At 41.0% G+C, this 10,909-nt stretch overlaps 1 protein-coding gene across 1 annotated transcript in view; it reads right to left on the reverse strand.

Annotated features, from left to right (window-relative positions):
• Window positions 1-10,909, reverse strand: part of LOC104536271 (retinoic acid receptor beta) — a gene marked incomplete at its 3' end in the record, with an annotated part of 69,254 nt that overhangs the window by 21,591 nt on the left and 36,754 nt on the right. The window contains exon 3 of the mRNA XM_010178837.1: window positions 2,568-2,709. Within this exon, the coding sequence (XP_010177139.1) occupies window positions 2,568-2,709 (142 nt within the window). The remainder of the gene's footprint in view (window positions 1-2,567; window positions 2,710-10,909) is intronic.

Consider the following 10,909-nt stretch of genomic DNA (forward strand, 5'->3'; position numbering starts at 1 on the left):
TGGGGTTGAAGATAACAGGTTTTTTCCCTGCATGAACAAAACAACCTATAAAGAAATGCAAATTTGGTGCATTCCTCCATCATCTAATTTCATTCTCTAAATCAAGATAAAAGCACACAAGAAATGCTCGGTACCTCTTCTCTTCCAAAACACTGTACCTCCATTCTCAAAACCTTCCTTATCAGGCTGGCTAGGCAGCCAGTTACCATCTCATCTCTGATGGTTTTGTGTAACGCTCATTAAGCTCAAAAGGAGTCCCATATGCAAGCACTTTTGCGTGCCCTTTAAAGGCAGAACAAATAAACACCGGACTGTAGCATTTAAGCACAGATTATTCTGTATACTGAAACTCTACATTTACTCCTCCTCAGCTCCTGGGAACAGACCCCGCGGTTCCTATTTGCAGCTGCCCACCGCGATTGCTTTCCCCATTTGGGACTGGTTTGAGCATTGTGGGCTTGTTTCCCTGTGAGATTTTTCTGATACTTTTTTCTGTCCTTTGTTTGTGGCTTTCATGTTACAAACTGTAAGAAGACAGAAGAACAAAATGCAAATAAGGTGCTAGGGGAAAAGAAATACCTCCATCTGGTAAGGAAAAGCCCACTGACAAGTGTGCCTTTGTTTACATAAACTTCTAAAGAGATGGAGCTGAAACCTGCAGACATCTATGAAAGAAGGTCAGGTAAGAAAACAGTTTTTCAAATCTCTTAAGAGATGAAAAGCTCCTGTTTATGAAGGGATAACATGGAATAACTTCAGTCTTCGTTCTTAAACGCAGGAGACAAGACACACTGCATTCAAACTGATGACATTTAAAATAATTTCTCTATTCCTTTGCTAATGCCTTCTACAGAAACGCAGCCAGAGGACATCCCTCCCTTCTCCCCAGTACCCTCTCGTCCCCCTCCAGCCTCCCATCCCCTTCTCAGTGACTGTAGTGGTTTGAGATAAAGGCAGCTGCCAAAGGGCAATTTCACTAAATTCACCCAAGGAAACAGACAGAGCAAAACCTTAATTCTTGCTGGCAAAGCTCCAGCTACCCTATGGGAGAAAACAATCCATCACCTAAAAGGCAGTAAGTCTTTATACTTCACCCCAAGCAACTCTGGTTAACGTGTTAGAAATACTGCTGATATTTCCAAAACCTACTCTGATGTGACGTTACAGCATTTAATAAGATTACTACTTCACGTCAGCAATAAAATCCTTAAGAATTCAAGGCCAACAAGCCCTTAGGTGAGAAAAGTGTTTTTTCTTTTCTTCCAAACTGCATCATACTGTTTTTATCCAGGGAAAAAAGCTTCATGTGCACAGATGTATATGTGGTCAAATACCTATCAATAAAATCCTTCTCATGCAGTCTTACACCTTTGTGCAGCTTTGTATTTAGCCTATCTTCTCCCTGACTCCCATCATGGTCTCCACTCCAGTAAATTTATACATAAGTATAGATAAGGGCACTTCAGGCACACAAGAAATCTAGAAAATCCAAGGACAGTGAAATTGTAGAAATCTTAAGACCTCTTCTCCCAGTTGCTTGAAACGTGATGTTGGCCCTTTTCAATAACCACAATTTCAGGTTTCCATGAAAAGGAGTTGGAAACACTGCAAAGTGGTCCTAAAGGTGTATCTGGTTCCTTTTCTGCTCCTCAACACTCTTCCTCTGAGAGGAGAGGAAGGAGAGGGTGGGAGAGGAAAACAGGATGCAACCAGGAGTATGAGTGTGGCTTTGGGACCTCTGTGGCTCCCCCCTCAAAGACAGAGAAGGGAACTACTGGGAAGTCCCACACAATTCAGGAAGGAGAAATGCTGAGGATAAGAACTGGTTTAAGTCACAGTGCAGCCAAAAATGGTTCATCAGTGTCAATTTTGTTTTATTTTCTGTGAGTGAATTGGAGTAAAGAAGTGGTGTTGGGCAATTTTCCCCCCTCTTTTATGCACCAACTGAAAATTTCTGTAGTGTTTATTACTGGAATTGACCCACTAAAATCAGAAACATCACTGATAGAGGTAAAACCCTCAACAATCAAACAAATCACTAATCCAAAGACTTTTTTTGCTGCTGCAATCACTTCAATCAAAAAAGAGAAAGTTTCAGAAGTATTACCCCACATGGATTTGAGAACGGCTTTTTAAGCTAAATTTTCATGCTTGACAGTTATATCAATAAACTGGAAAATGAGAAAAATCACAGATTTCTACCTAAATATTTTAAAATGTCAATTTAAATGGCAAATCAGAGATATCTAGAAAATAAATGAAAATCCTTTGGGTTTTTTGTGCACTCGGCAGCACTTCTACACAGTCAGCTTTACCAGCTTTGCAGGTTCAGAAGGGGATTTGTCAGCTTATTTCACCTTTTGAGGGGCTCCAACCAGTAAGAACAGAAGACTCAAGGCCATTGTACTATCAGTTTTGTAAATGTGTACAAAATCCATACTTCTTTCTCTGCATATGAATGCAGATACTGGCTTCAATCACATAATTGCATAGTATTTTTCTCCCTTGGGACTGCCCAATATATGTAGAATATGACAAACAAGAAATGGTTTCTGAAGACAACTTACATTCTTTGGACATTCCCACTTCAAAGCACTTCTGTAGTCTGCAGTACTGGCAGCGATTTCTGGTAACTTTATTGATAACACAGTTTTTATCTCTGTGACATGTGTAAACCATGTTCTTCTGGATACTCCTGCGGAAAAAGCCCTGAAATCAAGAAAGAATAGAAATCAAATAAACTTCCGAGCTTCCCATAACCCTTAGAGACAGGCACTAACATTGCTTGAAAATAACAAAATAAATTTGAAGTTATGGCTGGAGTATGACATTTTTAAAGGCTCGGTCTTCTTATAATTTAGTGTTGTCTTTTGCAACATAAGACTCATCTCTTAAATAAAGACTCTTCTCTTAAATAAAAGTTAATTAAATAATGCAACCTATGGCCAAAATAAACAAAACTAGAACTAGTAACAGCACTCAGGAAATTAAATCCTAGATTTTACAAAAAAGCTCAAGTACAAATGGTTTGGGCTTATGTATGTAGTAATGAGTTGGGTAAACAATGGCCTTCCTAACAGATCCACTTGGAAGTCCAATACTCATCCAACAACCTACAATCTCTCCCAGCCTAAAGGTCCCATCTATTTTTGTTACTGCAGAGATTCTCCAGTTTGAAGGCTGCATGGAAAAAGAGAAATAATTTGAAACCCAGGTCTCTTAGCTGCTGGGACCCCTACAGCAATTAATGAGGCTTCTGCAGGTGGAAGAGTTCCAGCATCAGGTTATTGAGTTGTGAACTTGTAAAAGTTGCCAATTACAGCGTTGGTTTTTTTTTTATTCAGATGCAGCTGTAAAAATAATCAAGCAATTACAATACTCTTGAACAGAAATTAAAGAGAACTAGAGGTCTGGTTTGTACTTAAGGGGCACCATTTGACTGGATTCCTCCTTCAGCAAGTAAAAGGCAGAAAAACAGCCATAAATGGCAAGATTAGGTGGCACGGAAAAAAAGGCAAAAAACCAGTTAATTTCTTTATCAGCACTGAAATCCAAGCTTTAGATAATATCATATAATAATGAAGGAAAAAAAAAGAGGATTACTTTAAGCATTTTAGAGCTCAACCCACAGATATTCAGTGAAAGTATTTCTGCAACAGACATTTGGAAATTTGACAACACTATTTAACCTTCTCACTCAGATTTTGAAAATCATTTCAGCAAGCACCAGGGTCAAATTTCAGTCAACATCATGGTATTATGGAAGAACAGTTAGCAATTTAATATTTGTTGGAGGCCTTGAGAGGTTAAAACTCTTCAACCAGCCACGTTTACACCCTACAGGGAAGCGGTAAACTTGATGCCGCAGATGATAGCTCTGTGCCCACAACGCATTTGTCTAAAGATGCAATCATGGCAAGCTATAAAATTGGCTCTCCTAGAAGCACTCATCGAGATATGTGAGTAGTTCAAAAGCCAAAAACCCTATCATTCAGAGTTAACTGGGAGAGTTTCTGGCCATACGACAAGGGAGTGGTAGGACAGGCCCAGTCAGTAAGGACTTGTTATAAATTCCTTGCACACCCAACATGCTATAGATGCTAATGTTATGAAAATACCTCAAATTCATTAAGAACTGAAAAATGCCTCCTTGATCACGTATCTCCTGGCAATAGTTTTTTGTAGCTCTTGCACAGGCAAGCCTCATCCTGAGGTTAGCTCCTCTAATTTGGACGATACTTAATACTACCATCAAAGAGGTAAATAAAAACTCTTAGTTTCTTTCTTTTCCTTAAGTTACTGGACACAGAAGTATTTAAATTTATTTGTTTTGATTATTAAAAAAAACCTTTTATGTTATCAATAACACTGCTATCTCATATTCCACACTTTGCTCAGTAACACTGCTTCAATCTCTGCAACAGAAAACATGGCAAGCGTGTGTATGTTTGTTTATTTGCCAAGAAGAAAATATACGGTAATACTAACTTACCACTTTCTTGCTTTGATACTCCCCTAATTGCGATGCCTGGCTCTGCGGTAATTGCCGACGATGCTAACTAAAACAGTGAGGAGGCCATGACATCTATTTTAGTTTAATTGAACAGACAAAGCGTGAGCTGTGCTGGTTTCAGGGGTCTCTGTAAAGCTTATTTGGTCACCACATTTTAGTTGGAAAGAGGTAGGGGAAGCCCAGACTGGCAGCTTCCCCTGCAGCCACACATAAATGAACACCCATAGGCATCAATGAAGTAACTCTCCCACCACCAGCCTGACAGGAGAAGAAACAAAATGGCCTGAATTAACACAAAGGACCCTCTCATGAAGCAACTGTCTCACTGTGCTGAACAACTGGAGTAATAAAAGAATCCAAACCCAACAGCCCCTAAAGCCTCCTCTTTCCTTCACATGCTTTGAGGCAGAAGCTGCTGTGGATCCATGCTCGAGCAACTTCTGGTTTACTGACATAGGCACTACTCAAAACAAAATATGAGCTCCAGAAGTGTCACTCAATACAGAGAAAAGAGGAAACAGCCTCTTCTAAACATACCTCTAAACTAAAAACCAGAGAGCGTCCTGTCTGTCTCTTGGTGGGGGTTTGCACCTTACCTGCTGCGGTTACCAGCAGCTCTGCAGCAAGAGTAAACCGTGCAGGATGTGGGGATGGGCAGAGCGGGCACTCACTGCCCCATTAAACACAAAATCACATTTAAAACATCTCAAGGCTGCACTCCAGATAGCACAGGTACAATACACTGGCCTGTTCACTAAAAATAGCAAAGTTAGAAGCAAGCCTAAGTTTCCTCCAAGTGTTTTTTTGTCAAATGACTTCCCTCTGATCTCACAACCCCAATAGATTTTTCAAAAACCAAGAAAATCTGAATGTGATCTAAACTGGAGAAGTTGTCAGAAACTTCAGAGAAAGCAAACCACCACTGCTTATAAATTTATCAACTCTGAGCACCTACTGTCTTGGAAAGCTAACTACTACTTTCTGTAATACACTCACCTCGAAAGGAATCTGTTTCACTGAATATTTTACCTGAGCAATTTTTTATGCAAATATTTTAGCATCCTGTCTAAATTAACAGCCTGTGACAGGAGATGAGATGCTCCTGTGGCAAAAACAAGCACAAATGATTCTTTCTTTGTAATTTAAAATGCCTTATGAATATAAAGAAAAAAACATTCTGTGAGACATAAAGCATTACTGTCACACATAATTGTTTTTGATAGGACCTACAAAGTACTTGAATTTAAAGTACAGGAAGCTACTGAAGGCCTATCAGGAACAGTGATTTGCTCTAATATTCCTTTTATCCACAACTTCCTGTGTTTTTGTTTTAGCGAAGACAAACAAAGCTTTGCAGAAATCACACTTATGAATTAATTCCATCCTTCTGAGCTACTTTTATCACAAAGCATTTTGGACAAGCATTTCAATTTTTAATACCATCTTTTCTGCACACCACACCGCGCTCCTCCCAGGCCCACCAATCTTGTTATCTTAATGGATGACAGACAGAGTATCACTCTGACCATGCCACATTAGGCGTCCTCATTTACCGAGTGCAAGGAAAAAATGCTGAGTATAAATTATTCAGAAATCTATTGTATCAGCGTGTGTTCTCTGAGCATCCACCACTGGCAGAGCAGACAGATTATTTTTCACTTTTAATTGTGTTGATACCTTATCTGCCGCACTGAAAGCGGAGTGTGATATGTGAAACTGTATGTATCAAGCAGCAAATAAACCTAGTTTACTAGGTCTATTGCATAGAACTAAGCTATTTAGTCAATGTAACTTCAACACAATGCCAAAAATCCCCGCTTCATCCCACTCACTGCTTACTTCTGTAGTATTTGCCTGTGAGTGTGTCAAAATTAGAGAGCTCAGTACAGAGCAGCGGTGCCCACAGAGAATATTAACTATTTCAGAAATATTTTGAACGCCATTATGCCACTGGCTATCTGAATACAAAGGCACTCATTAAGGATGAACCCTCGAGATAACATTGAGTGGTTAAGCTTATGAAGTCTTACAGAATTGTTAGCATGAACTGCTACCCTTATATATCTACCAGGGAATCTACACAACTTCCTCTCCTTTGCTGTCCAGTTGCTTTTGGCAAGTCAGATGATTCAGAGCCCAAGTTACGCACATCGCATGAAGAGATCGATCATTTGATCTCAACAACGTCTTAAAAATATTGCGCCAGCATTGGGCATGCCAAATCTTATTTGCAAATGCAGCGGGCTTACAAGCTGAAAACTTGCTCTGCAAGCCAGGGACGGGGGTAATCAGCAGAGAAGGGCTACTGCAAGCTCAATCTGTTTGAACAGCCTGCTCGGTTCATCTGGTTCAGCTTTGATTACCCCCAAATACAGGCAGCCAGCTATGACTCCGGCAGATTTAGAGGCCATTCTTTGGCAAATTTGCAAAATAAGCTTCCAAGTGAAGAGTATTGCTACTTTATCATAAAAGAAACAAAGGAGAAGGGAAGACTGTTCTGTGGTACGGTTTATCAGTCATTTATAAACTCTGACTGACTGAGCTTTGAAGGGAAAGATAAAAAACAGTAACAAGTGAAAAGAAAATCCAGCACACAACACACCTGAAACCTCTGTCATTAGCTTTGTTCTGAAACAGGGACTGTGCAAATGTTTACCTTTTTTTACAAAACAACTTTGTTTGTGATGCATAGCCTCTTTTCAATTTATTTATTTCAGTATTCAAGTTACCCTCTGTCCTTGCTAATCCTGTAAAACATAGGTAAGCAAGATAAGGGCCCTGTTCCTGCTCTCTCTGGAACATCAACATTTTACGTCTCTCTCAGCAATGAGATTCACACAAAACTACTTTACTCTGTGTCCAGGGAACTGCCCAGGTATGTTCATGAACTGAATGTGGTTTGCTGTATTTTTATTACAGGTGGCAGCACTCAAGGAACAAAAAAACCCCTTCCTCACAAAGTTCTGGTAGGATCAGCAGCCAGGTTAGGGCAAAGAGACACAATTTTTAGTTGTGAAGCAGAAAAATGTACTGTGAAAGGTCTTGCAATAACATGCAATCCCACACCTGGAGTTGCACAGAAAGGCTTATAAAAGACCTAAAAGCCCCAGCCTATGATGTTAAGGGATTCTATATAGTACAAAAGACACTGTAAAATGGCTGCAGCCAGAACACGAAGACTCCACAAGTAATGAAAGCTGCCAAAGCAGCTATCTAAAAGGAAGCTAAAATGAGCGTATTCCCAGTTGCAGAGCACTTTTCCGGGATGTCTGCACTGTCTATCACGCTTTGGAAGTGCAGCTTGCAGAATAAACAAATTAATTGCCTGACGTTGTGGCTGGAAACCACCGCCGGCACAGAATGGAAGCAGCTACAACAATATGTGGAGGAAGGCGTGCTGCCTGGAAGCAGGGAAATCACGCCCATGATGTATGTCAGGGCAGGACAGGCAGGTCTTTGCAAAACCAAATGAAAACCTGCTGTTAAATGTCAATAGCCTGTAGAGAGCACCTGGAGATGCCAGCTGTCCGTCAGCAGAGGGGCTGGGCACCCAGAAGTGCTCTGGGTTTGTCCACTGTTGCCGTTATTTCCAGCAGAAACTCTCTGCTCGCCATCCATATTTCATCTCACCTAGTAATATATTCTGCAGATGAAGAGTAGCCATAACCTTCCACAGCCAAAGAAAGCCAAATCTGTTACTAAAACCAGGGTGTTTTGGTTTGTTTTGGTTTGTTTTGTTTTTAAATCAACAAAACTCAAAACACTTCGTAAAAATAAGCAGGTGTTATCCCACATCTCGCAATGGGAATACAGACCTGTGGACCTAAGAGCAATCCACTAAAGGGGGGAAAAAAGGCCTATTCTCTTTTCATTATTTTTTACATAAATGGAAAAGCTTGAAAGGCTTCAGGGTTTTCTCATTTCTTAAAAAGAGAAAAAGGCCCAGAGGACAGGGACAGGCAGATGAGGAAGGTGTCATCCTCCCCTAAGCTACCAAAGTGGGGACACTCATCCACAACTGCAAGAAATTCTCCAGTAAATACAGGGCAAGGCACACTTCATATTATATCCTAATAGTTCCAAAGGTGAAAAATGTCCCGTGGGCCTCAGAAGGCAAGAAAAAAACCTCCAATTTTGATAACAGAGCTTGAAGGGAATTATTCACAGGGTTACTAATGCCAATTAGCTGTTAGCACTGGTGAGGCTGGAAACAAAACCTGTTTTTCATGGTACCTTACGCCAACACATTCTCTGATACCACAAACCTTGGCCTGACGTTAAAAACATGACCCAAACTGCCAAAATGTTAATTTATTATTTTTTTTACCTGGGGAGTTTGCAACATTTCCACTGTCCAGCTGGCAGAGGCAGCTACCAACAAAACTTAGGAGATGCGCTCATTTGACTGCAAATCTGCGGCCACCACATTTCTCCAGCAAGGGTACCGTGGCATCCTTGAGACTACGCATGGATTTCTCCACAATTTTGATTTTTACTGAACTCCCGACCTTTTTAGCAAACATGTCAAAGTCTCCAGACAGAACAGTTGTCACCTTGAAACAATATGTGAGGGGAAAGAATGGCTGAGATTTTCTGCTTCTCCACTTCAGTAATTTAAATAGAGAGGAAAGCGCTGGTGTGCACTTCCATCTGCTTTCTTCAAATTAAAAAGAAAAAAAAAAGGAGATGAAATGTATACAATTAAAAAGTTACAGTTAACTTCCTTTCAGTAATGTCTGTAGGATGATTTTTGGCCTGCTAGGAAACTCCAGATGGGAAGAGTAATGAATATAATTTAATACGAGTAACAGGAGATCAAAGAAACGCTTTTCTGAGTTGCAGCACACTGAGTTATTTCACACAGTTTAATGGAGAACTCAGGAATGTATTATTCCTTTTCACTATTTTCTTATATTTTTGTTTATGCAAATCAATTGCCTTTAACCGTATTTGTGGAGGACCAAACCTATAACCCAATAAAATCATAAAATGTCACTAAGATGGTCATACAACTGGCTAACACTTACCCAAAAGGCTGAATGTTGTTAACTGCTTGTTGTTTTCCCCCCTCTCTTCCCCTTCAGTGCCTCAGGATTTACACCACCAATTAAGACAATAATGAGTGCCCCAGGTTGACCTCCCAGGAGCAAGAATTAATTAAGTGCAGTATTTCTTCGTACAGAACGACACTTTTCCAAACCATTTATGTAGCTGCTCTCTGGCATGGAAGCACAGTATCAGGAAAGACCTTTCGAACTGTTATTCCCCAAATGTATGACTGATTTTGGCTTATGTTCTTAGCTTGGGTTTCTGTTCTTATCCACTTGGGTTTTGGGTGGTTGGAGCATAGGGATCATCTTCCAGGGTACAATGTTACAATTTTACTAGCCATAACATGGGATTTTTTTGCACAGAGCTGCAAAGGAAAGCCACTAAGCAACAGCAATTCTACCAAAGTAGTAGACCTCCTAGTAAAAACAAACAGAAAGTCCCCGCCAAGCTGAACCCATGCAGTGACACGCAGATTACTGCAGCAGTCAGGACAAGGAAAAGCCTCATGTTAGCCATGCAATTACCACACTGCAATTACTTGCGGGAGCCTCTCAAATTAGCCTCTCCATTTAGCTGCTGGCAGCGATGGAAACACGTGAAGAGGAAAGGGCAAGCCCAAACACAACCTACATGGGTGAAAAGGTATGTGCGTGCTCCAAGGAAATCCCCTGCATGGGCAGGCTCTGTGTCCTCCTCCTCCTCCCCTCCCAGCCTGCACAACAAAGGCTCGCAGGGTTCTCGCACATTTTTGGCACCACAGTTATTTATCAGAAGAGGCAAGGGGACTTTCATTAATTGTCAGCCAGTATAAAACCCCCTGCATTTCTGCACAGTCTGAAACTTACTGTGGTGCTACTTTCTAACCCGCTATCAGCAACCCAATGTTTACAGCTCGGCTGAAACAATAATGCAAACTATGCCACAAATATTTAGATATGCCTGCAGGCTGGCTGCTGTGCAATTCCCCTTGCTCTAGCAGAGAGATTCACGCAGTTTGTGTGCACCGCCAGCTGCTCCCTGCTCTCTCCCCAAACCCATTTGGAGCGAATGGAGTGCCCCAGCCTGAACCCCGCTGGCCAGGTGGGTGCCTGTGGGGGCTGCCGACTTCATGGCTTCTGCTTGCCTTCAAGATCCAGCACATTTCTGTTCCCTTTGTCGGACCTGGGAGGAATTTGAAAATGTGCCCGCTCCACAGCAGAGAAGTTTCTGAGGCACAGGAAAACAATGCAGAAAGCAACCTAAAAATATTCAGAAGAAATAACACAGATATAAACATGCCAAAATAAACCAGATGTCTTGAGCATTATGCTTCCTGGTATGTTTTTCAGGCATCCATCTGAACCG

The sequence above is a fragment of the Mesitornis unicolor genome, unplaced genomic scaffold, assembly GCF_000695765.1.
Source record: "Mesitornis unicolor isolate BGI_N332 unplaced genomic scaffold, ASM69576v1 scaffold46830, whole genome shotgun sequence".
Taxonomy (NCBI): Eukaryota; Metazoa; Chordata; class Aves; order Mesitornithiformes; family Mesitornithidae; genus Mesitornis; species Mesitornis unicolor.